Source organism: Terrapene carolina, unplaced genomic scaffold (genome assembly GCF_002925995.2).
Source record: "Terrapene carolina triunguis isolate 2854851 unplaced genomic scaffold, T_m_triunguis-2.0 Scaffold49, whole genome shotgun sequence".
Lineage (NCBI taxonomy): Eukaryota > Metazoa > Chordata > Testudines > Emydidae > Terrapene > Terrapene triunguis.
The window spans coordinates 4412455-4439271 of NW_020664400.1; the positions used below are offsets into that span (position 1 = coordinate 4412455).

Sequence of the window (26817 nt, forward strand, 5' to 3'; positions counted from 1 at the left end):
TGGCTTTTTCCTGTGTCCCCATTAACAGCTTCTGCTCTTGCTCCTTTTAGGGTAGCTCTAGGGGACATGGGAAAGCCCCAGAGTGTGTTTAAGGCTCTGCTTAAGCAGCCCCTGAGCTGTAAACATGTAACTTCCATACATAATGTAATGTTTGGAACCTCAGTGCTTTCTGCCTCTGTAAATGAGTAATGGACTAGCAAGGAGTAGGGGTGGAGCATGCCTCATGCTGGAGTTTGCTGAATGGCTTGGAGATGTGCTGGTGTTTCTGTGGATCAGAGTAAATGTCAACTGAGAACTCCCATGTTGGTGCTGGGGCTACTTCAAAAACTCTGAGCCTAATGGAGATAGGCTCTGGAGTGGCTCACTGCTAATGAAGTGACCCCCTGCTATGGGAGTAGAGTTGTCCACCTGCCCACTTAGGCTGATGGGGAAGCTTAATTAGAGAAGCTGCTGGGCTCTACAGTGCAGTTCCAGAGAGTCTAGGGCTGTATGTCTGGGTCTGTGGCTTTAATTAAGGATGGTCTCTAACTTCATTCTTGGCTTTGCATAAAGAGTAAGATGTCAGGGTGGCTTCCTTTGAAAAGGATCCCATTGGGTAGCTGATAAGATTGATCTTCTATTAATACTATAGTGGCCGCTTTAGTCTCATTAGTGATCTCATCCCCTCCTATTTTGGCAAGCTTGGCTCTATTGGTTTTGCTAGGGCTTGGTTAAAGGAAACCACCTAGCTTCTTGAGCCAGGAAGCTGTTATCTAGCTAGCGCTATGGTGCTTCTAGCCCTCAACAGGTGATATCTCTGTTCAAGGGGGTCCATCTACCCTGCTCCAAATGGGAGCTCTGAGGAATACTAGCTAGAGAGCAATAGCTGTACCACTTTAAACATCAGGGCTTTGTTCTTTTAAAGACTTTTATAAGGGTGGGATCCATGGTGGGACTTGGGTACTGCAATGTTGAGTATCACAGTGTAACCTGTGGGCAGCCTAGCGTTCACTTCATTGTCCTTCTGCTTAAAAGCCCAACTCCCATGGAAAAGCACCTGGAGACCCAGAAATCATTCTAAGGATTTTCTGCAAGGATTGTACAGGGTCAAACTTCCTACTTCCCCCCCCTTAACTTAAGTACCAACTTTATAAAATGAGAAACAATTAACATGGCTATTTTATAAGCAACATACTTTATCTTCTGTTTAGACTGAATTTGTTTTTTATGTATAACTGGTCAGTCCCCACAAACTCAGTAAGAAGAAACTCCATTACCAAAAGCTTAGGTTGAATTCACCTGAGTCTGTTAGTCTTTGATCACTAAATGTATAGATTCTGCTGAGTCAAAAGCAACTTCTTCGCTCCATTTTCTTGTAGAAATTTTCAGCTGGAAGCTATGCAGACTCCTCTGAAATCACTCCATTGAGCTAGTCAGCTGCTAACCAATTAACCAGCCACTGAGATAATCATGTAGATTTAAAAAAAAACTTGCATGCAATATTAATAGCAAAATAAGACTCTTTCCCCACTGTCGCACTTAAATAAGAGGCAAGGTGGTGAATTGTACTTGTTGAGACCATTTAACTAAAACAGTTTGGCTAAAATCAATCCCTCCATTTATACAATTAAAATAAATGAGGGGAAATGGGGAGGGAAAGCTTTCTGTAACCAACACTGCTAGGGCTTCCCTGGTGGGGAGCTAACCATATCACTAGCCTGCTGCAAAGCGCTTCAGAGTTTGGGACAACAGCCTGTGTCCTGGTGCTGGGCTCAGCTTCTCCCAGCCTACGCTGGGCACATGGCTGTTGGCAAAGCAGCTGCCCTGACTGCTCACCCCCATGGCGGCTGACCCCAGCAACAGCGAACCTACTGGTGTACCCAAAACTACCATACCCAATTCCGGAAACTTCTGAGTGTGGTGAGTTCATTGTGCCTCTGCCTAGCAACAATGAACTGGCCCCAACTCCTTCCTATCCCCCACAATAGAGCTCTTAAAGAGACCTCTCCCTGTTAGGCCTGTGGGTTAAAGAGCACAAAGGAAATCCAGGAACAACATGGATCCACAAAGCCAAGTGAGATGCCCAAGCTCCCTGGGCGATCTCTGGGGAGAGGTGCCTAAGAAGGGGCTCCATGAAGGCCAGCCCACTAGGTAGGGCGCTGCCTAAGCTAGCCAATGAGATGCTGATTACAGTGGTGCATGGTTCTGCATGAGCCATGAACATGGTCAGGTGGTTTAGGCCCCTGCCTTGGTCCCCACACCGCACGAGAGGTGTGGTGTGCCCCATCTACCCAACTCTTAGCCCAGGGGCTAGAGCTTTCTCTTGGCATGTGGGAGACCCAGGTTCAGTTTCCCCTTTGCCTGATGGTGGGACAGGAGAGCACCCTCCCCACTAAGTTGTGGGATGTCCCTCAGTCTCTCCTGTTGAATCAGTTCCATTCTGGGAAATGAGAGAGCAGGAGACTGGGCCTGGGGTCTCTTAAGTGGGCACCCTAACCAGCAGCTTGGCCTGGGGGTGGGGAGGCAGCTGAGCCTGGCTCTGGGGGTGCTTGGTGGGGCTGGGCCTCGGGTGGGGGGGGCTAGCCTCCCTGAAAGGGGGGGTTCACCCACTGCTCATGTAGGATTTCAACAAGGGTCTCCATTTTCCTCCTCCATTGGCCAGAATTTGAATGGGGCTGGATCCAGCAAGCAGCCTCTGAGCATGCCCTGCACATGACACCGGTCTTCCCCCTGGCTTGTGAATCGCTCTAAGGTTTAGGTGCCCGCATGCCTAGAGGGACGAGAGGCAGCCGTGCATGATGTGCCCTGAGGCAGAAACGTCGGTGCCGAGGGAGCTGAGGCACTTGCAGGGTTTGGCAGGAGTTTTGTGGATTGTAGCAGTACCGAACTTGGGACTGAAGCACCTAAGGCTGGGCATTGAGATGCCCAAGTAGCCTTGTGGATCGGGGCCTAAACATCTGTCCCTTGACTAGCTGCCAACTTGCCTCTTGCTGATGTTAGTAACTTGCTGATGACCTTGGTCATGCTGCTTAACCTTGCTGTGCCTCCATCTCCTTAATGAGGCTGAAAATGCCTAGTGCTTGGGGCAATGGCAGATCCTAGAGGGGCTTTAGGAAGTGACTGAACATAATGAGGAGGGAGCTTTGACTCTTCTTGTTGTAAAATGCCCCACAATTCTTAGGGATTTCTCTCAGATTGTCGGGGATCTGAGTGGATCAAAGATGGTGAGGCCTAAGCTTAGCTACCTTTACAAAGTTCTATATATAAAAGTAGCTGGATAGCTTAATTCTTGAAACTTTGAACTGTCTTTTCTCCTGACTCAGCTTGATGTTTCTGAATCTCCTGGGCCCTTGTGATATCTACCTGCTCCCTGCTGAGTGGATGTGGTGCAAATGAATCCTCACTAAACAGCAACTAAGCAGGGTGGCTGCAATACTTGCATAGTGGCTGAGTGCTAGTCACTGAATGTGGGCTCTGGAGCATCTGTCAGGGACACTCAAAATCCTGGACTTTTCAAAAGGACTTGGCCCATTGCTTTGAGACTGCACCAGCAGCTCCTCTTGTGACCTGGGCACCCTAAGGGTGAGACCTTTCAAGAGTCGGATTGGCGGTGCCTGGTGGCTAAAGGCCGGCTTGGTAAAAGTGACAAGCTGTGAGAACAGCATGCACCTGCCAGATCCGGCCTTTACTGCCCAGAGCTGTATCTGTTTCCTTTCCTGGCTCCTGTGGGCCCTGCAAAGCCAATATTGCTGTGGGAGAGGGAGCTGTATTCTAGTCTGGTTTGTCCTTGGTGCAGCTGGTGCTACCCCCATCTCCAAGGACCCAATTTGAGACTGCCCTAGTGCCCTGATCCAGGCCTGACTCTGAGTGGGGGGGTGATCAGCACTCTGAATAGCCGCCCCCTCAAATCAGGCACCCACAATCCCAAGTCACTCCCGAAACTGCAGCTGGAGTGGGGGTGAGTGGGTTAGATGCTGCTTGGGGTGGAATGGACGTGAAACTATCTCGATGCCTGTCCCTGTGTCAAGGCTGTATCCCCACTTTGAACTTTAGGGTACAAATGTAGGGGCCTGCATGAAAACTTCTAAGCTTAACTACCAGCTTAGCTCTGGTTCCGCTACCACCATTCCCACATGGATTCCCTCCCTGGGAAGCCTTGAGAAACCTCTCACCAATTCCCTAGTGAATACAGATCCAAACTCCTTGGATCTTAAAACAAGGAGAAATCAATCTGGTTCTTAAAAAGAAGGCTTTTAATTAAAGAAAACGGTAAAAATCATCTCTGTAAAATCAGTATGGAAAATAACTTTACAGGGTAATCAAACTTAAAGAGCTCAGAGGACCCCCCTCTGTCTTAGGTTCAAAGTACAGCAAACAAAGATAAACACTCTGGTAAAAGGTACATTTACAAGTTGAGAAAACAAACTAAAACTAAGACGCCTTGCCTGGCTTTTTTACTTACAAGTTGGAAATATGAGAGACTTGTTTAGAAAGATGGGGAGAACCTGGATTGATGTCTGGTCCCTCTCAGTCCCAAGAGCGAACAACCCCTTAAACAAAGGGCACAAAACAAAAGCCTTTCCCCCCCCCCCCCCCCAAGATTTGAAAGTATCTTGTCCCCTTATTGGTCCTTTGGGTCAGGTGTCAGCCAGGTTACCCGAGCTTCTTAACCCTTTACAGGTAAAAGGATTTGGAGTCTCTGTACACAGGAGAGCTGTTACCCTTCCCTTTATAGTTATGACACCTTGACCTACCCAAGAGGGGATGGGAGTGAAATCTCCAATAATTTATTTAATCTCCCTCCTTCTAGCTCTCCCTACAGGAGGCCTTGGCAACTCCCTCCAGCTCCAAAATCCTCAACAACATGCGGATGGGAATCCACCCGCGAGTGATGAGATCCTCGACATTAACCAAGGTGGGAAATCCCCTTGTGCTTTGAGGCATTTGTCTGTGGATCCCTCTGAAATCTGAATGCTGGAAGCTCTCACTTGCTGGGACCGGTTCTGCCCGGGTGTCCATGTCTGTATGACCAGGAACGCCATCTTCACACCAGCCAGTGTATGCTGTGTACATGTGGGCAGGCTCCCTGCCTCAGCTGAGGGTGGCTTGTCCCAGCAAGTCTCCAGCAGTGTCTTGGTGTGGCACAGTAACCTGAGAACCGCCCTGCTCAGCCCATCTCCGGCTGAGGTCTAGCAACTCTTGCTGGCGCTCTGCGTCTCTAACTCCCCTGGGAGTGGGCAATGGGATGCCTGTGATAATGCAAGCTGTGATAACAGTGGCCAAAAACATCGGACCCAATCCCCCCTGGGGGGGCAAGGGGAAGAGTGTGTTGGGTGGGGGAGGAGGGGAGAGTGAGTGGTGGTAACGAAGCATAGGCAGTGGACACTGCCAAGAAGCAGGCCCATGCTGACTCCTAACTGGCTGGGTGGAGCTTCCTGTTGTCAGGATGCAGGAAATGTTCTGACTCTGGGCTGGCTGCTCACCTGGTGATGTACCTTCCCCCTGAGGCATGGGGTGATTCAAATGACGGGGATTCTCCTACTTCCAGAGCTCATTCCTCCAGAAGCACCAGCGAGCAGCTTCCTGCTGGAGGGAGACATCGTCAAAGTGGTGAGTGACCCTCCGGGGGTGAGGGGTGAATAACAAGGCAGGGTCACTGAGGCCATATCTGCTGTTGTCAGGTCTCTAACCCTGAGCAGGGTGCTGCTGGCAGAACTGGGTCAAGAATTGGGAGCCCGACTGGTGTTCCTGACTGTAGGTCCGTGCATTTGCTACAGGAGCATTCAAGCAAGATGCACGCCCTGCCCTGGGGAGAAGAGAAGCACAGAGAAGTCAGCAGGGGCACAGACAGCCCTCTCAACTAGCATAGTGTCTTGGCTTTCCTTCTAAAATCTCACTAGCTGTGGTGGCGGCAGAGAACAAACTCAATGGAAAACCAGTTCCACCAATGCAGAGATGTTTCACCCCCTTACCTATTGTTTGCAGAGGGCCTGAACAGCCCCATTTGTTGAGTGCTAAATCAGCTATTGTGTGACGATTTAGATGTCAGTATTCACGATCTTCACTGCTCAGAGCGTGTAAGAGAAGCAGTACTGATGCTGGTGTTACTAAGTGTGGGGAGAAGGACTCCTGAAGATGTGGATGGCTCTGCTGTGCAGGGGGGGTGACTGTTCATTTTCCTGCTGTGGGGGGTTTGGCTTCCAAAAGTCTGGGCATGGGGACCAACAGGGTCCTGAGCCCTGCTGTGGTCCTGGTAGAAGATGAATTGACATGAAATTATATCAAATTATGAAGGAGGAATATAAAAACCACAAGCACGTAGGGATGAAATTAGGAAGACCAAGGCAATAAACAAGACTAAACTAACTAGGGGCATAAGAGTAACAAGAACATTTTACAAATACATTAGAAGCAAGAGGGAGACCAAGGATGAGGTGGTAAGGGGACAATAACAGAAAATGCTGCAATGGCCAAAGTGTTAAATGCCTTTTCACACACAAAATTAGCAGTAATTGGATTATTAACCTGGTGAACATCAGTGTAAATGGGGTAGGATCTGAGCCTAACATAGGGAAAAACAAGTTAAGAATTACTTAGGCCAGGTCTACATTACAGACCTAAATCCCTATAACTATGGCATTCAGGGGTGTGAAATCCACCAACCCAATCCCCCCTGGAGACAGGGATATCCCTATGGGAGCTGCTCTCCCGTCAGTGTAGTAGCATCTTCAATAAAGTGGCACAGCTGCATTGGTGCAGTGTGCTCCTGGACATGAAGACCAACCCCAAAACAAGGCTGTCTTGCATGCTAGAATACTTAAAGAACTGGCTGGAGAGATCTGAGTCATTCTCAATTATCTTTGAGAATGTAGAGATCCCAGAGGACTAAAGGGCACAATATTTCCCCCCTATCTATAAAAGAGGAATAAGGACAACCCAGGGGACTGTAGACCAGTCAGTTTATCTTTGGTACCCAGAAAGATAATGGCACAAATAACCAGTTTGCAAGCACCTAGAAGAAAATAAAGTGATCAGTCGGCATGGATTTGTTAACAAATCCCTGTCAAAGGAGGATTTGAAGTTGGTTTGACGGGGTAAGAAGCCTTGTGAATAGGGATGAAGCAGTAATGTGATATGGTCTCACATGTCCTTCCCATAAACTAAAGCAACATAGCCTAGATGAACCTACCATTAGGCAGGTGCACAACTGATTGGAAAAGTGTACTCAATGCTTCAGAGTCAAGCTGGAGGGGCATATTGAGTGGAATTCTGAAGGGATCTGTCCTGGGTTTAATTCTAATCATTTATGAAAATATTGGTTTGGATAATGCCATAGGGTACACTTAAAATTTGTGCTGGATACCACGCCGAGAGGGGGTTGCAAGCACTTTGGAGGACAGGATTAGAATTTGAAATGATCTTGACATACTGGAGAAACTGTCTGAAAGAAATGGATGAAAGGCAACAAGGACAAATGTGATGTCTGACATTAAGAAGGAATGAGTTGCCCCAAATACAAAATGGGATGTGATTTGCCTCAGAAGTAGTAGAGCAGAAAAGGCTCTGGGAGTTGTAGTGGATCTCAAACTTAATGAGTCCTCAATGTTTGGTGGGTTGTTGCATTTTGCAACAATATTCCCCCATTCTGGGATGTATTGGCAGGATTGTTGTAAGCAAGACATGAGAAGTAGCTTTCCACTTCTGGTCAATTTCAGTCGTAGGAATTTAAAGATTTAAATCTGAAAACTCAGTGTTGTAATTGTAGGGATCCTGACCAAAAGAGTTGTGGGGTGGTCACAAAGTTGTGGGGGCGGGGGAGGGCACACTGCAGTACCACAACCTCCTACTTCTGCACTGCTGGTGGCGGCGGCCCTGCCTTTAGAGCTGGAGAGCTGTCTGCTGCTGGCTGGGAGCCCAGCTCTGAAGGCAGAGCTGCTGCCAGCATCAGTGGAGGAGTAAGGATGGTACAGTATGGTATTGCCACCCTTACTTCAGCGCTGCTGCTGGAGGGGCACTGCCTTCAGAGCTGGACACCTGGCCAACAGCCGCTGCTCTCTGGCTGCCCAGCTCTGAAGGCAGCACAGAAGTAAGGGTGGCAATATCATGGCCCCTCTAAAATAACCTTGCAACCCCCTGCAACTCTTTTGGGTCAGGACCCTGAATTTGAAAAACACTGGTCGCCTCCCCTGTGAAATCTGTGTAGTAGTGGCTAAAAGCACACAGAACCAATTTTTCATAGCGGGGAGACTGGATTTCACAGTCTGACATGTTTTTCATGGCCATGAATTTGATAGGGCCCTACTGATAAGGCCTCAGCTGCAGTATTGTGTTCAGTGCTGGGCACTACATTCCAAGAAAGATGTACTTCTGGGGACTTCCTCCAATTTGTCCACAACACAAATGATATTAAAGGTCTAGAACACATGGGCTTATTTCTTCTAGAGAAGACTGAGGGAGATGTAAAGAGTAGGCTGATAAAGTGTTCCCCTTAACACTGGGGACAGGACAAGGGGCTTAAACTGTAGCAAGGGACAGTTAGGTTAGACATTGGGGACAAACTTCCTAACTGTCAGGGTAGTTAGTTTTGTTCCAGTGTTTACCTAGGGAGATTGTGTAATCTGTCATTGGAGGCTTCTTAAGAACCAATTAAGCTAAAACCTGTCATGGGTGGTCTAGATAGTACTTGAGTGCAGGGGACTGGACCGGGATGACCTATTGAGGTCCTTTCCAACCCTGCATTTCTGTGACTTCAGGGCTTGCCAATACTTCTAGCAAGCCCTCTGCTCAGCTTGAGAATCTCACATCAGATTCTGGCTGAAGCAGTGTTCAGCTCCAAGGACCTGATGAAAGGGTGTGGGGGTGTGTGTGGGGGGGTGTGTTGCAATGGGACTAAAACACAATAACCATTTCACAATGCAAACACAGCAGCAATAGAGGGGGGGCTCTCACTGTAGAGGACATGAAATTGCTTCCCCTTGTGGTTCACTCAGTGTCCTTTCCCTCTGTTCCCAGTACAGTATGTGCAGCTTGCAGCAGCTAGTACAGTTAAATTGTATTAAGTGGCAGCCACTAACTAATCTTGACTGGCTGGTAATGGGTGTTCGGGGAGGAACATAGTAGGGGCACACTCAAACTTGGCAGGTTCCTCTAGTCTTGGTGGGACTACTGGTTGGAGAGTCCAATCCTAGGGACACCTGCCCACCAAACCAGCTTGTTTATCTTCCTCCTGCTCCAGAGTCCTTTCAGAGTGTTTTCATCTGCAAGCCCAAAATGGCCAAAGAGAAGAGGAACGGTCCAAATTCCCTACATCATCTCCTACAAATATGGTAGGTGGTGTCTAGTGCTCAGAAGCCCTTTCCTGGAGTGCAGGTTCCAGGTCTGGGGTGACCAGCATTAGCTAGAGACCAACAGGAGAATCCCTGGGGAGCAGAAAGGTGCTTATAACCAGTAACAGTTGGCCTTTGGCACTACAATCCTGAAAGCCCAGAATAAAGTAACCCCCTTGCCTATCTGGCTGGGGTTTCTCTCCCATCCAGCTGTAGGAACACAGACTTGCTGCTGCCTGGCCCTCTATGGAAGGAGTTTCACTAGGGACTAATCACTAACTTATCAGACTTCCTACACCAGTTTGGAGCTGGCTTGTCACCAGTTCCAGAGAGCTCCTGTCCCTCCAGGAACCCTGAGTGTTCCACTAGCCACAACTGGATGCTTGAAATGGCACCTGGTGTTGAGCCACTTGTCTGTTTACATGGCATTACACTGCCCCTGTCACCTGACTACAGTAGCTCCAGCTACTAGAGGGAAATCTGGTAGGGCTAGAGCTCCATGACTCACCTGCATCACTACAGCCCATCTGAGCCATCTAGGTGACATGACACTGAAGCACCTCTGTTCTCCCCAGACAAGCCTAGTGTGAAGATCATCAAGGAAGCATTTGCAGACTTCGCAAGGTTCACATGCATCAAGTTTGTTCCATACTCGTACCAGAGAGATTTCATCTCTATCATGCCAATGTCTGGGTTAGTATTGAGCCTGAGCAGATAACTTAACTGCCTCCGAGGTAGTGCAGTAAAACCTCTCGCTTACTTCCTGCTCATGCATCCAGGCTTTACCTTGTGGTTGTCCCATGCTGCCTAAGCAAACTCCTCTTTGGCTGGTATCCATCAACCCCTCATCTGAAGTTTGATTCCCCTTCAGTAAAATTCCTGAAGCAAGCCCCAGCTCCTCCTAAGAAGCTGGGGAGTGGCGCAGAACTCTCTGCTGGAGAGAGAGCTAGCAGAGACTCACTGGTGCTGTCCTACAACCCCCTGCTAGCCAGCAGCAAGAACATCATCTGGGCCCTTTAGCACCAAAACATGGGTTCCTCCTACTTGAGCTGTAGGAGAAGTTGTAGCCTCTTATCCTCTGGACAAGACACTGGAGGGGGCCATGATGCTCCTAGCCAGCGTAACATCCCTCTTCTCCCAGGTGAGAGCAGCCCATCCAACATGCTGGAAGGATTCACATTCAGCAGGGACTGAACTGGGGAGCTTGGCACTGAAAGCACAACTGAAGTGCCTGAGCAGCACCACCACCCCTCTGTAGGTGGATCTTCCAGTGCCAGGGGTGATCCCTGCAGTCCTAGGAACTCAAGTCTAAACTCTTCTCCCCAGTGCAGGAGCCCTCAGCTGTCTTTCTGCTCATGTAACCCCCACCCCTCCTCCTAGCCCCCAAGCTCTTAGGCAAAGAGCTTGCCAGCCATATGACAGAGCAAGAGGTACCATGGATGGGGTGGAGGTGGCTCTGTTCCCTGAGCTGGGTCAGCAGAACTCCTCCTGAGCTGAATGGCAAAGCTGTCAGATGGGGCAACTTCTCCAATGCCAGGACAGTCTCTAGCTTGACACTGCCCCTTCTGGCTTGTATAGATGCTACTAGCTCTCCAACTGGACCGGTCTGAAGTTCAGATCCTGCCCTTGGTGGGATTTACACTGGTATAACCAAATCAGGGCAGTTCCTGATGTGTGGAAGCTGCATGGATGGATTAAGTTCTGCAGCCTCCAGCTTTCCTGCGTTAGTCATGTTGCAGGGGCTGCTCTGCTTGGCAGTGTGCCCCTCCCCTTCCCTGAACATCTGTCTCTGGTTCACACTAGGTGCTTCTCCAGCGTTGGACGCACTGGTGGGATGCAGGTGGTCTCCCTAGCACCTGCTTGCCTCAGAAGGGGGAAAGGGGTGACTCTGCACGAACTCATGCATGTGGTGGGTTTCTGGCATGAGCACTCCAGGGCTGACCGGGACAAGTACATTAGCATCTCCTGGAATGAAATCTTGACTGGTAAGTCCTCCCCTCTGCTGCCCATTCCAGATGAGCTCTCCTGAAAGCAACCAGTCTCTTGGAGAAAGATATTGCAGAAGTTGGAAGTAGCTTGTTTCCACTCTGTACCTCCATAGCTGATCAAATGTATTCCTTTGGGGAAAACAGAGGGAGTCTCCTTCTAACCCCACTGCTAACACAGCCCACGTGCCCACTGCTGGACACCTGGGATCTCCAGTGTAGGATGGTGGTATTGCATGTAGAAAGAAACTCCAGTTTCCTTTGGGTGGGAGTACATGTGCAGAACAGATTCCAAAACCTGGAAACACGTCAGTAGGAGATGCTGGACTTTAGAGCCTTTCATTAAGAACCAAAGCCACTTAGACTGGGGCAATGCTTATTCTATCTAGATACCAAGCAATCAAAGTAAAAAAAATTTCATGTCATGCCAATTTAACTGCATCCCACTGGTCTCTTGTGCCATGAGGGACCAGAAGAGCTGCAATTGTACAAGGCAAAACTGATGCCCTTCCAAGTGCTGCTGCTGTGCAGAGGGTACTGCAAGTCCCAGTCCATTCTCCATGAGGCTAGGGGACTAGGCTGTTGGAGTAGATCTGTTACACTCCTCTTGCCTTACAGGTTTTGAAATTAACTTCATGAAATCCTGGAACAGCAACATGTTGGTTAACTATGACTATTCCTCAGTCATGCACTATGGCAGGTAAGCACCACACACACACCACCCGTGGCAGTGCTCCTGAAGCTGCCAGCTTGTTCTCCAGAACTTCTGTTCTCAGTTAGCTTTTAAGGATGCAAGTAGAAACCACTCTTAAATGTGGAAGGAGTGTAAACCAATGCGGTGGTGCCTGCCTGAGTCTGCAGAGCCCCCAAAATAGTTGAGGGGCAAACTGCCCCATTCATCTGAGATGTTGACTCAGGTTCCCAATGACTATAACAGTGCTAACTATTTCACTGCTATCAAAGCATATAAAAGTCATGTTCTCTCAGCTGCAAGTGGCATGTCAAATTAGTGTCATGAATGGGTGGTGCTTGGGAGGGAGCCGCCTCTCTATCAGAGCCAGGAATAGTGCCTCCTTCAGGAACAGAAGGAGAATAGGGAAGCTTCTAACAGCCTCTCCAGTTACCTTGCCTGGTATTCTGAAGCTACCTTTTCACCACTACACTCAATGTAGGACACACTGCTTGGAAGATCGCTGCTTCTCCATGAACTACTTGGCCTCCTGACAAATTATTCCTCACGTCTTAATTCTAGGTATGCCTTTAGTATGACTGGCTTGCCCACCATCATACCACTCTCCAATCCTTACGTTGCTCTTGGACAGAGGTGGAATCTGAGCAGTTCGGACATTACCAGAGTCAACAAACTCTACAAATGTTCTCCAACTCTGACAGAATCAGGTAGGGAGGAGCTGGCTGCCTTCTGTGCCTAAAGGGCTCCCCTGGGGGAGGGCCATAGTGCATTGTGGGGGCAGTAATGCTTCAAAGCACTTTGGTACAAACCTTTTGTAAGTGCCTGGGGAGTGGGTTCTCTCCTGTGGGAACAGCTAGGTTTGGGGAGGTGGTAGGGCCCTGAAGGGGAAGGGGTGGTGCAGGATCAGGGCCCACATCAGAATGGGGGTATGGATGCACTCTGGATTACGGTGGGTAATTATCTACAGAACAGATGCTACATTAGCCCATCCTATAGAAGTAGTAACATGCACTTGGCATTAGAGTGCCCTGCACCCATCCTTGGCATGTTGCATAGCATGACAGTTGAGACAATGTAGGTGCACAAATGGATCTCTGCTAAACAACTTCTTTCCAGAAAGCCCAACTGAAAGTACTACCCAAGAGAATATAATGGACTTCCTCTCTAACGAGCTGGAACCTTGCCCAACAGAAGGGGAAATCAAAGTATCCACCCCCTCTCCCACTGCAGGAGCTGCCTCTCCAGGAACCAAACCCCCTGAAACAGTCCAATCTGCAAGGAGGCCCTCTAGACAAATGACAAGTGCACCCACAGCAGGAACGGAGGAGCTCCTGGGCAGAACTGCAACGGATGGTGAAGGCCTAAATGTCTCACTGGCTGAACGCCCCATAATGGAGTCAGAGATATTTGAACCTACAAGGCTGTCTACCCATGGCATAACTTATCTGGAGGCTACTGGGAAGCCCCCTCCCAGTCACATGGAAATGGGGACTGTAGGTGCTGAGGGGAAACCTCTGATTCCTACAGGGGAAACTTCAGTCCTGGGCACTGCTTCCATTAAAGAGCCTGACTTTACTACAGTAATGGCCCCTCCTGCTTGGCTCTCAGAAGTGACAAGTCACCATGGGAAGACAGCAGAGGGAATAGGTACTACGAAAATTCCTACAGATGCTCTTGCAGGGCTTGAATTCCCAGAACTGGTATCTCCTGAGAGAGTAGCCCCTGTGGAGACAGGGAGCATCAGGCCAAGTGATGTGGGAATAGTAGAGACTACAAGCATCCAAGGAACAGAGCTGGCCTATCACTCTACCTATCTGGTACAGAAGGGGCCCTCTCCAGCAACTGAAGTTGGAGTGGTGACCTTGTCTTCAGACCAAACACAGTCTCTGGAGAGTCAAACTGAGTTGGCCACAGTAGAGATCACCAGCCCCTCAGAAGAGAGTTTAGGGACCTATACAGCACCTCTATCTCTGGGACCAACACCCCCTGAGCAAGTACATGCCACAGAAACCCCACATCCAACCAGCACTGAGAAATGGACCACAAACCTAGCCAGACTGAGTGCCAAATCCATAACCACCATGGCACCCACCAGGACCAGGTCTGCCCCAACTTGGGAGACTCCATCTGTAGAAATGGAGACTCTCACTGTGAAGTATGTTACAGAACAGACTTCTCTGCTACCCCCTGTACAGAACTGGACCAGCAGCCCAACTAAGCAGGGAAACCAGTCTGCAAGCAGCCAGGCATACAGCCCAGGGAGTCATGAGCAAAGCACCATTGCCATTCCTACCAGTGGCATTACAGAGACTCAGCCCACAGAAGTGATGCAACCTACATCATTAACTATCTCCTTTGAGATGGTTCAGAACCACACAATTTACCCAGTGGACATAAGAGTGCATGGGGCCACAACTAGGCATAAAAAAGGTACAGCCTTGTCTTCATCAGGAATGGAAACCTCCTATAGAGCGCCTCCAACAAAAGCTACCACCTCCATGGAGACCCAAGCTGAGGTGGGATTTGTTGAAGCCACAAAAATCAAAGCCAGCCACCAACATGGCTCTCCTAGCCTAACAGAAGGGACTTACTTTCCGGTGACCAAAGTGAAAGATGCTGAGTATGCTACAGAAGCAGAGACCCTTCCAGCAGACTGGGGCTCCCAAGCCTCTGAACCAGCTGGGCTTGGTATGCAAGCAACTAAAACCAACTACAGAAATAAAGAGAGGGTGCACATTAATACATTATTTCCTGTGGGAAGAACGTCACCCACAGCAACTGGACCCACATACACAACACCCTCTCTGGGGGCTTCTGAAAACCCAATAACAAACCCACTCAATGCAGGACCTGCAGAAGCCACAAGAAGTGAAGCTAGAAACCAAGCTACCTTGTCCACCAGAAACTCACCTGAGATGTGGGTACAAGAAGCCAGTAACACTCCTCCAAACAGAAGGCAAGAAGTAACTTATACACCTGCTTCTGTGTTAACATCCTCCACAGCAACTGAACTTAAATTCATGGAACATCCTACAAGGGAAGCATCAGGCCTGGAAATTCCAGTGGCTCAAGCCAGCAGACCAAGTGAGATGGTAATTACAGGAGTCTCTCCTGCTTGGACTGAAGCTAAAGACCAATTTAGCTCTTCTGCAACAAGGGAGGCAATGCTCTTTCCAATTAGCAGTGATACAGAAAAGGGGTATTCTCCCCAGATTATCCAGTCTCCAGAATCTGCCAGCCTACCTGAAGTGGAGATAAAGGAACACAGAGTCAGTTCCAGAATAGGAGCTGGACTAGTCACATTTATCCCTCCACAGTCAAGGTCAAGGACTGCACTGGTGCCATCTATAGAAATGCCTGAGCTGACAGTTCCTGAGAAACTGACCCCTGTCCATACTGAACCCACAACTAACCAAGCCCAAACTGGTATAAAAAATACCAGTCTCACCTTAGTGGGTGAGATGCCTTCCTTACAGACCAAGCCCACCAAAGCAGCATACCCTACAGAGGGACCCTCACGGCTGCAGGCTTCACCACAGACATTCAGCTCAATTGAACTAAGACTCAAAACTTCAAGTAAGCAACAAATGCATGCAGCTGTGACTTATGGGGAAAGCCTGACACCCCTGGAAGGGATCCCTACAGCTTCCATTGCTGCATGTGAACTTTGCCGTTCTACAAAAGCTCTATCCGTTCAAGCTTCTGAGACACCTACACAGAGATCAGAGGAAGCTAAAGGAAAAACCTTTCCTCTCCCCCTGGGATCAACACTGCCTGCAGAAAATGAAACCTACATGAACTCTTATGCCATGGAGATGTCAGAGAGCCATGCAACTGAGCTACAAACTACAGAAGTGTCATTAGTTCAACCACCTCACTCTATCCATGTAGAAGGAACAAGCTTTCCTATGGCCAACCCATCAGAAGCTGTGAACGCTCCACTACTGGGCACTTCTGAGACACCAACCACTCACTCCATTCTCACCTGGGAACCCATAGCCCAAGTAGGGTATAGAAAGCAAATGATGACTCGGTTCCCAAACACAAGCCCATTGAATGCAGAGCATTTGACTAAAATAGCCTCTTTGGAGGCCACAGCTGAGTCTGGGCTTGTGGAAACTACTGGCACTGGCATGGAAGCTAAAGAACATGGCTCTCCAGTAGAGAGAACCTCCCCTCCACCAAGTGAAACCCCAGAAGTAACATTCCCTCCAGAGACTTCAACAACCAACTCAGCTGAAATGGGTGTTCAGGAAGCAATAAGCACCCACAGAGAGAGAAGCAGATGGGTCAGTCACACCACTCACTCCATAGAGAGACTTTCACAGGCTGCAACTGAACCCACATATGTCATGGTCTCTGGCAACCCAACAATCAGCCCAGACTATCAGACTGCAGAAGTGATCAGCACAAACACTGGAAACCAGCTGAGATTGTCTGTATCCAGCAGCAGAACTGGTATAGGAGCCCAAGAATTCAAAGGTGAGCCCAGGAGGGAAGGAAGAAGACCCAGCCCTACACTCCCTTCTGTGGGAAGAATAGAGTCCCTAGAAGTGGTGCCATCTCTCAAGAGCAAAGTCATGCTCCTTCAGGGAAGTAGGCTCAGGAAAGGCCTGTTCCCCTTGAAACAAACCCAGCCATTTCTGGGAATGAAATCTACTGAATCAGTGATGACCACAGAAGAATCTCCACTCCTCCCTGAGACCTGGCAGCTGCACCAAGCACAGACTGGCTTCAATGTTCCTGCCAAGCTTTCCCCAAGAACCAAGCAGGCCACAGGGGCTCATCCTGCTAGGGAGGAGACCTCTCCGCCCCCTCCACAACTGACTCCTGCCTCCCCTGAGTCAAACAAGCTTATGAGCTACAGAGAAACGCATGCCACGCGCCTCCATGGAGAGGAGGCTGTGCCAAGTATCTCAGCTCTAGAGAGAGCTCCCTCAGCAAGAACTGCCAGTCGCATCCCCCACCCTCAAGAGCCCTGGGGGAGCAGGACAAGCCACCCGGTTGGAATGGGAGTACAGGAGGCTGAGAGCTATAGAAAGAAAAGTAGTGAGTACAGGCATGCTCTCTCTCCTGCCAAGGAGAGAGCACCTGCAGTAACTGAACTGTCTTGTACAATGGTGCTGGTTGCAAAAGCAATAGAGGATCAAGGGTTGGAGATAGGAACGGAAGGTAGAGAACAGCCTGCTGCCCCTACAATGGTACCTGTGGACACTAAAACAATAGAAGGTGTGTATACCTTTCCAGAGGCACTTGGGACTCAAACCACTAATGCAATTGAGGTGGTGGGTACAAAAGAAGCCCCAAGTAGCCCCAGAAAAGGGGGCAGAGGAGGAATTTCTAGGCTGACTCCCACTGGAATGTCAGCAGCAGCAATTGAGAAACACTTGGTACCTTCAAAAGTAACATCCACCACAGGGCGCCTTGAGACCCAAACCATCAGCCCCACTGAGTTGGCAAGGATGAAAATCCCATTCAGCCAAAGGAAAGCTTGCTTGACGACAAAAGAAATTAACTTGCCAGTGACTGAAGTGGCATATGGACAATTCCTGGAGGCTCTGACCAAAACCACTACCCAAGCTGTCCTGGGGCTGCAAGAAGTCCAGAAGAGCCCTAAAAAGCAGGGTAGGGTGTCCATGCCTGTAGAGGGAACTAAAGCCACATATGTAATGGCCTCTCTAGAGACACCCAAGGCCCCAGTAATAAATCCAAGCACTGAGACTGCAAATACTACAAGCATTGGTGCTAGTCTCCACAATACCTCACATGTTCTCAGCATATCAACTGAGATGAATGGGCAAGAAGCCACCAGCAGCCATGGACTGAGAAAGGGAGGACACCCCTACACCGCCACTCCTGCTGGCACGTGGCCTGTAACAAGGGAGTCAGAACATAGAGGGCATCCTACCAAGGAAACCCTTGTTCAGGAGACACAATCCATCAGCCCACATTGGAGAGGGGCTACAGAAACCACTTCCACTCAGACCAGAACCCAAACCCTCTCTAACACTGAAGAGGGAACTCCCATTGCAGACACGGCTACTGAAGTTGTGCATTCCACCAGGGTAATGCTGCTTCTGGAGGCTCCTGAAGATAAGACTGTTGGCCTAAGAGAGGTGGAAAAGGAAGAAACTAGTAGTTACAGAGAGGAAAGTGGTCTGTCTACTACCCATCCTCTGCCTTCAGATACCCTAAGCACTGAAACTGAGCAAGTGCAGTCTACACAAGTAAATGAGCAGATGCTTCCTGAGAACTGGCCCACCAGGCGCCCTGAACAGGGGACAAGCAAACCCACAACTAACACAACCCGAACAGGTGGAGAATATACCAGTCTAACCTCAATGGGTGGGGTGCCTTCCCTAGAAGCTGTGACACACTGGTTTGATCTTGCAGAGGGAATTTCACTGCGGCAGGCTTCACCCCACCAAACTTTCAGCCCAATTGAATTGCAAATCAAAACTATAAGCAGCCAAGAAACACCTGCAATGATCCTCCACAGGGAAGAATATGGCCAAACACCTATGTCCACCGAAGGGACGCAACCTGCCGAAATGAAAGCTTTAGAACTACTCGGGCTTTTTACAAAGACTGTATCCACACAGTCTCCTGAGACCCCAACACCGAGACTAGAGGAGGTCAGCGTCTTCCACAGAAAGAAAGGCCGAGGAAAACCCTCTCCTCTCGCCATAGGAACAACACTGTCTGAAGAAAATGAGACTTACATGGCATCTTCTACCAAGATAGCACTTGGTATGGAAGCTTTAGCAGGTCAAACCACCAGCCAAACTGAGCTGGGAATTACAGAAGTTTCACTAGTGCAACTGCTTGGCTCTCCTACACCTGTGGAGAGAACTAGCTTTCCAGGGGCTGAGGCAACCGAAACTGTGAATAAAGTTCCTAGCAACGGTACAGAGACTCAAACCATATTCCCAGGTGAGACCAGGGAACCAATTCCAACAGCAAGGACTCCATCTGCAGGAACTGAAGCCACAAGACCATCTTATTCCACCACAGTGAAGGCTGCTGAGACCCCTAGCAGCCCAAGTGAGAGGAGGGGGTACACAGCTACACATGGCTATAGAAAGAAAAATGGAGAACAAGCCTATACCCATTCTCCTATTAGAAGCATGTCTTCTGCAGGAAGTGACACAACTCCTACCAGTCCCTCCCTGTGGCCTCCCTACTACCAAACTGCACTGGCTTCCACAGAGCCTGTGAAGACTCAAATGGAGTCTGGAGCTCCATCTCCTGTTGGAGGAATTCTATCTAGAGAAGTGGAACCTACCTATTTTGGATCTTCTCTTCAGACCCAAACCCCAAGCCCACTAGCAGGGGGCAAAGGCAGGAAATACACTCTCTCTGCTGATGGAGGTGTAACACCAGTGGGTCACTGGGATGTGGGAAACGAAATCTCTGCCCTAGAACAGGACTCAAGTCTATCTGAGAAACAGGCTATCAACACCACCAGACTGGCCAATGGTGAACGGTCAACCCCACAAGCACAGGCTCACCGAGCAAGCACTACCACCAGCTCTGCAGTGGGAGTGATGCCGACACCAGGCACTAAAGAAGCACATGGCATAAAAGTGACTCAGTTGAAACGGGCTTTTCGAAAGCACCCCAGTGACCTGTTTGCAGTGGACCCAGAGCTCCTACACCTTGTTGGCAAGAGGTCCTTGCCAGATATAGGGGAAAGCCCAGCCCTGCCCCATGACAGCAATCCAGACCTCAAAGTGATTACTCTGACCCATGGGGACACACAAATGCAGAGTCCCCTGCTCTCAAACACTCTAGAAAAACTAAGGGCAAAGGTTCTAGAGGCATTCCAAAAGCAACACATCCTGTTGCCAGAGTTTCATGTGTCCCCTGTCACTGGATTATATCCAGCTGCAAAAGAGGTCAAAAGTGTTCCTTGGCTTGAGACCGGTACCTCTGATTCTGCTCCTGACTATAAGCATGGGCTCTTTAGACCTAAAGAGCTTCTCTTGGGCAGGAAAAAGGCAACTAGCTTGGCTCCATTCCTGCTTTCTGCCAAAGCAGAGCAGGCAACTGCACCCCCTGCCATGGACAAGCCTATTGCAGCTCCTCTTCCCAGGAGGCCGTCTGGCTCTGGTAAACATGCCCATCACATCCTACCAGCTCAAAGGGCTACGGTGCAGCCTGGCTGGCAGGTCTGTGACTTTGAAAAGGACTTGTGTAGCTGGCAGCAGAGTGATACTGATGACTTTGACTGGATACTTGCTGGGGAGAGACCTTCTGCTAGATCAGCGATTGGTGGCAACCACTCTGAAGAAACCCATTCTCCTCCCTCCAGGGGTAAGTTCTGCTATCTCTTGGCAGGTCTCTCGGCAGTGGGGTGGGTGTAACTGTGTGCCATGGGATCCAGGAATGGCCTGGTTAACCAGCCCTTGTGGAGAGCAGGTCAGGTACCACACAAGACATGAAGGCTTATCAGCTGAGTCATGGAGTCGAATACCAGGGGAGTCTGCATTGGGACAAACTGGTGTCCACAGCCATGGCAGCCTCCCCTTCTGGTGACTGGCAGTCTCCTCAGCAGGAGGAAAGGAGCCGTGCCAGACTGGGCATGCTGCCCTCTGACTAGCACTGCTTGGCTGATTAATCGCAGGGAAAGCTCCTGCTATTGCAAGGGAAAGGCCCCTCTTGTATGAGGGCTGGAAGTGCCCAGCCTTGCACTTGGTTATAGGCCTGGGAGGACCAAAGTAGCTGGTACAACTCAGGCATAGTCTCTATGACCCCAGTCCTAGCAGTGACTTTGAGCATGGAAGCTGAGCAATGGGAAGAGAAGGGACTCTAACAAAACCCTAGAGTCAAGTAACCCAAATAGCCTCTGACTCCCATTTGAAGAACAGAAGTTTTAAGACCACACATTAGAAAGCAGGGTGTGGAGTCTAACTCCTGAGACTTTCCCAGAGGGCCTCTGGCAAAACTAGGGTGACCAGAGGTCCCGATTTTTATATGGACTGTCCTGTTTTTTGGAGCTCTTTCTTACATAGGCACCTATTACCCCCCCCCCCCCACCCCCGTCCCAATTTTTCACACTTGCTATCTGGTCACCCTAGGCAAAACCAGCAAAGATCAGTAACAGACTTGGAATACCAACTCTAAGTTCTGAGGCTTTCATGCATCCTAAAGAAATGCAAGGCATGAGCCATCCCCTAACTTCCTTTGCAGCTCACTTAATAGCTAAAACTTAGCGCTGCTTGCTCCCCAGGGACACTAACATGGACAGATACCCTCTATATGGGTGTCTATCTCTCCAAATGGAATGGGACTTCCACAGTATCCATATACTCAGCCCACCACAAGCCAGGAACTAGACTCCTGAAAGCCTAACCCTAAAGCCATTTGGAGGATGCAAATTCACTTCTGGGTTACAAAACCCTTAGCCTCATACATGGCTGAATTACCAGCTCTTCCATGTACCTTGTTCAATCTTGTATACGTGCACTGACATCTGAGCTGTCTGCTTGCTACCATGGTAGGAAGAAATTCCCTAAACAGGGGAGGGGCAATCGGGGAGGATTACTACATTTGATTCAACTTGTCTTCCACCAGGTGGTTACATCTCCCTGAAGTCCCCTTCTGCCAGACAAACCACAGGACATAAGACTTCTCTAATCAGCCCCATCCTGCAAAGGATTGGATGCATCCACTTCTGGTACAGTCCCCTGGGCTCTGTCATGGGTAAGCTTGGCCTTGTGCCTCTGACAAGGCTTGAGAGAATGTAAGACTGACTAAATAATACACTGGCAGCAAGCTCAGTCTTAATCAGCACCTGCTCTACGACATCCTGGCTGAGGGCTCCCAGCTGGGGAAAGGAGGTGGGGCAGGACTGGCCCCTGAATTCTGAGCACAGCACTGCATGGCTTTGTCTGGAGCTGTAACAGATGCTTCCCATATTGGGCCTTTGGAAAAGCTCCCGCAGAGGCCTAAGCCTGTGTCTAGATCAGTGGCTTTCAAACTGTCAGGACCCCAAAGTGGGTTGTGACTCCCTTTCTAATGGGGTCGCCAAGGCTGGCGTTAGACTTGTTGGGGGCCAGGGCTGAAGCCTGAGCCCCACTTCCTGGGGTGGAAGCCCAAGGGCTTCAGCCTTGGGTGGTGGGACTCAGGCTTCAGCTTCAACCTTGGGTGGCAGGGCTGAGGTTACAGGCCCCCCACCTGGGGCTGAAGCTTTGGTCCCCCTTCCTGGGGCCATGTAGTAATCTCAGTTGTCAGATGGAGGTCACATTGCGATGAAGTTTGAGAACCCCTGGTGTAGGTGATCCAGGGAGCCACCATGTATCCCATGCACACAATGCCTTTTTGCTGTTCGGTGTAAGCACATGGTATGTCTAGTGGTGGCCACTAATACTAGCTAAACACTAGCAGTTTATACCTGAGCTACAACATGGTGGAAGTGACTATTCCCATGAATCAAAGTAGCCCATAACTCTCATCTGCAGGGGCCTTTAGGGAGGGGACAGGGACCATGTTTGGTTTGTTACTGGCCTTTATCGGCATCTATAGCCCATTGGCACTAGTTGCTTGAATTCTCTCACCAGGCACAATAAACATCTATATCAAGTTGACAGATGCCCCTGAGTGGCACAGAATCTGGTCTGCCAAAGGGCAGCAGGGCACAGACTGGCATCAAGTAGGCATGGAGGCCTCTGAGTCACAGAAGCTGCAGGTGAGAGCCCCTCTGGGTTGGTCTTAAGTCTCAGCTATTCTATTTCCTTCTATCTCTGGGTGGGGAGGGAGGAAGCCATGTGGTGATCAGGAGGCTCTTTAGGAAGATGCCTGGTAGCTTCAAGGGGAAAGGCTGTGCCCACTCCGTGCTGTCACCTACAGATCCCCAGTAGAGAAGGCTGCAGGAACTAGGTATGTGCCATAAACAGCAACACTTCCTGCTGTTGGCACTCCTGGAGCCCAACTCAAAGCCACAATCTACTGACCTCTCTCCTCCTGCAGGTGATGGTGGAAGGTGTCATTGGCCCAGACGCAGGGAGTGATGTCGGCATTGATGACCTGTCTGTCTGTGTGGCAGAGTGTCGGGGAGGCTGTGACGAGCTGATTGCTTGACATGAAAAGTGAAATGAGCAACCAACTAAATAAACCTTTTAAAGTGCAAAATGCCCCAGAGTCTTTCATGGGGCTGGACTGATCAAACCTTGGTCAACTTGGGCTCATGTGCCAGCACCCTGGAGGGGTCTGTGTGCTCACTGAAGCTTGAGTTTCTGACTGCTGGGTGAGTGGCCCTGGGAGGAAGGTCAACTGGGCTCTTAGACTGGGAAGGTGGTGCTTAGCCACTCAGCTGAGTGGCTCATCTCCTCAGCCCTTGGGAAAGCACTGCAGGGGTTGGACTCATTGCTGGCATAAGGAGCAATTAGACCTGGTTCAGCTTTTTCTATTTCACCCTTTTCACAAAAGGACCTTTTCAAACATGCTACAGTGGGGGGAAATCTTCCTCTTCCTAAAAATGTTCAGCTTTCAAAGGGGTGGGTGAAAATCAACACACGCCTACCGAGTGCCTCAGTTCTACTCAAACTGAACTTCTTGGGGGGAGACAAGAACTGGCCTCTTGCCCAGATCTAGAGCTGTCTGAGAGCACAGGTAGCTAGCCTAGCTTCAGGCCAGTCATGTTGGAGTGGGATCTGTCAGAGGCAGGCTTGTCTTGTCTGCTCAAAGCAGTGAGCTAGCCAATGCTCCCACCCCCTGCAGGCATAGTTCACATCCCTCTGCCATTGTTCAAGGCTGCTTGCACACCGCGATACTCCAACAAAAGGCAAGAGACCTGGCCTTGACTAGCTCCAGTTGGAGTGTAGACACTAAACAGGTTAGTTAACATCAAGGGACTGGCACCAGAATAGCTACGATGTTTTCCTAGACTTTAAGGTCAGAAGGAACCATTATGATCATCTAGTCTGACCTCCTGCACAATGCAGGCCACAGCATCTCACCCACCCCTGTATCAAACCTGTCTCTGAGCCATTGAAGTTCTCAAATCATGGTTTAAAGACTTCAAGTTGCAGAGAATCTCCCAGCAAGTGACCTGTGCCCTACACTGCAGAGGAAGGCAAAAAAAAAAAAAAAACCCGGGCCCCCTCCCAATCTGCTCTGGAGGAAAATTCCTTCCTGACACCAAATATGGTGACTAGCTAAACCCTGAGCATGTGGGCAAGACTCACCAGCCAGACGCCCAGGAAAGAATTATCTGTAGTAACTCAGATCCCACCCCATCACAGACCATTAGGCATATTTACCACTAGTCAAAGATAAATTGCCAAAATTAGGCTGTACCATCCCCTCCATAAACTTAAGTTTAGTCTTGAAGCCAGATATGTCTTTTGCCCCCACTGCTCCCCTTGGAAGGCTGTTCCAGAACTTCACTCCTCTGATGGTTAGAAACCTTCATCTAATTTCAAGTCTAAACTTCCTGATGGCCAGTTTTTATCCATTTGTTCTTGTGTCCACATTGGTACTGAGCTTAAATAATTCCTCTCCCTCCCTGGTATTTATTCCTCTGATATAGTTATATTTTGAACTGCAAGGGCCTGTTTCTTAGCAGGGTTTGTCTAGGTGGGGTAAAGTGTTTGAGTTTAGGCTGAGCTTTGCCAGTTTGTATTAACCCCTGCCCATGCATCTGAACCAGCAAAGAGTGACTGGCTTTATGGAATAAAACAAGGGAGCTCACCTGGTTTTAAACTCGCCTTCATGTAGATACAAAGCTAGAATCTCTGCACACTGGCAGGAGGTGAACTCATACTGGTGGCTTCAGGTTCACCTCAACCAGATGAACTGTTGCATCTGATTAGCCCTCTCCATGCTTGGGTCTTAAACACCTTAGCTCCCACGTTCTCTACTATCCCTGGTGTACTGCAGTGTAGACATGTGGGCTTGTGCTGAAGCTTGGGTGCCAGGAGCCTGGGAGGGTTCTAGGGCTCAGGCTGCAGCCCAAGCCTGCACATCTATACCACAATTAAACAGCCCATAAGCCTAAGTCAGCTGTGGGTTTTTAAGTGCAGTATAGACATACCCAGTGTAAGAACCACTGGCTTAACTCAGAATTTTGTTCGACTTGTAAACATAAGTGCTGACTCCGTGGGTACTCTGGGGCGGGAGCACCCATGGGGAAAGATTAATGGGTACTCTGCACCCACCGGCAGCCAAGCTCCTCTCATCCTCCCCACCCCACCATCTCCTCCTCCCCTGAGCATGCCATGTCCTCGCTCCTCCACTTACCTCCCAGCGCTTCCTACCCAACCGTTAGCACGCTCCAGGAGGGAGGAGGAGGAGGGGGAATGTGGCGTGCTTAGGGAAAGAGGTGAGGCTAGGGCAGGGATTTGGGGAAGGAGTTGGAATAGGGGCAGGGAGGGGGTGGAGTTGGGGTGGGGACTTTGGGGAAGGCATTGGAATGGAGGCGGGGGCAAGGGAGTCAAGCACCCACAGGAAAGAGGGAAAGTTGGCGCCTATGCTTGTAAACATGCTTATTGACCAACTTCTGATCTTGCATACACCAGTGTAGATCTGGAATAAATGCAGCACAATCCAGATTTATTCCAGTTTTACACTAGGATAAGTCAGGTGAGAATCTGGCTCATTTTCCTCTTCCCTAGTAGTATCGAGGAAACTCTAAGGGGACTCTGACAGGTGCAGTAACATGCATCCTGCACCAAAGGGGATGGGATTGTGGTCCCTCCACTTTCTCTGGCACCTGCCAAGATTTCCTTTATCTCACAGTGGCATAGGTATAGCCGGCTCCCTTACAAGGTCAGATCTTTCCATGCAGGAGCAGTGGGTGCTCCCTAAAAGTAGGGGAGGGCACACTGGTGCCCAAATCATGGCCCTGCCCCCGCTCGCTCCTCTCCCTCCCCCCCATCACTTGCCCTTACAGTCAGTAAAGAGGGAGAGTGTAGCCATCCCACTTTTAAAAGGGCCTGCTTTGTTCTGGCATTCCTGTTTCAGTGCCCATTTCCACAAAGACAAAAATGTTCACAACAAGGTGCCTAACATTAACTACTTAAATGCATAAGAACAGCCATGCTGGGTCAGAGCAGGGGTCCATCTAACCCAGTATCTTGTCTTCGGTGCTAGATGCTTCAGAGGGAATGAACAGAACAGGATCAACCCTCTGTTTCCAGTCCTAGCTTCTGGCATGCAGAGGTTTAGGGACAACCAGAGCATAGGGTTGTATACCTGACCATCTTGTCTAATAGTCATTGATGGACATGTCCTCCATGAATGTATCTAATTCTTTTTTAACCCAGTTATATTTTTGGCCTTCACAACTTCCCCTGGCAACTAGCTCCAGTTTGACTGTTCATTATGTGAAGATGTACTTAGGTTTGTTTTAACCCTAGGGCGGGGAGCCTGACCCACAGGAACCCTAACCCTAGGGAGGGGAGCCCTACCCATAGGAACCCTAACCCTAGGGTGGTGAGCCAAACCTAGAAGAGCCACCTCCTTCCCCTTCTCCCCCCACCAGGGGCACGCAGTGATGTGCCAGCTGCCGGCCGCTTCCGGGAGCAGCGTGGGGCCACCGGCCACGGCATGCAGGCAGCCTGCCTGCCTGCGCCCTGCTGCACTGCCGGCCGGGACTCGGGGGCAGATTGTCAGATATTTGTCCTGCATTTTGGGGGGCCCCCTGTCATTGGGGGCCCCATGCCACCGCACGGTTTGTTTCATAGTAAATCCACTCCTGACCTGGGCTGATGCCTCCTTGGATCTTTTAAAGGGTATGAGGGTGGGGGATCATGGCGTGGCCCACATTATAGCTAAGCCAACTCCTCCTTGCCTTAGCAGTCTGGGGCAGCCCAGGAGGCTAGATAAAGCCAAC

General features: G+C 49.8%; 1 protein-coding gene across 1 annotated transcript; it reads left to right on the top strand.

The window, feature by feature from the left end:
- Positions 1 to 5502: 5502 nt before the first annotated feature.
- LOC112114558 (astacin-like metalloendopeptidase) lies at positions 5503 to 23063 on the top strand. The gene is made up of 8 exons (XM_024211342.1): positions 5503 to 5589; positions 9215 to 9305; positions 9881 to 9998; positions 11109 to 11290; positions 11909 to 11990; positions 12543 to 12688; positions 22544 to 22671; positions 22953 to 23063. The coding sequence occupies exons 1-8, from the start codon at positions 5503 to 5505 to the stop codon at positions 23061 to 23063; spliced, it is 945 nt and encodes a 314-aa protein (XP_024067110.1).
- Positions 23064 to 26817: the final 3754 nt, after the last annotated feature.

Excerpts from the sequence above, each read along its gene's own strand:
- LOC112114558 (XM_024211342.1), top strand. The coding sequence starts at position 5,503 with ATGACGGGGATTCTCCTACTTCCAGAGCTCATTCCTCCAGAAGCACCA. Across the intron at positions 12,689-22,543 it reads TCCAACTCTGACAGAATCAG|GCACAATAAACATCTATATC; the intron begins GTAGGGAGGAGC and ends TTCTCTCACCAG. Across the intron at positions 22,672-22,952 it reads CTGAGTCACAGAAGCTGCAG|GTGATGGTGGAAGGTGTCAT; the intron begins GTGAGAGCCCCT and ends CTCCTCCTGCAG.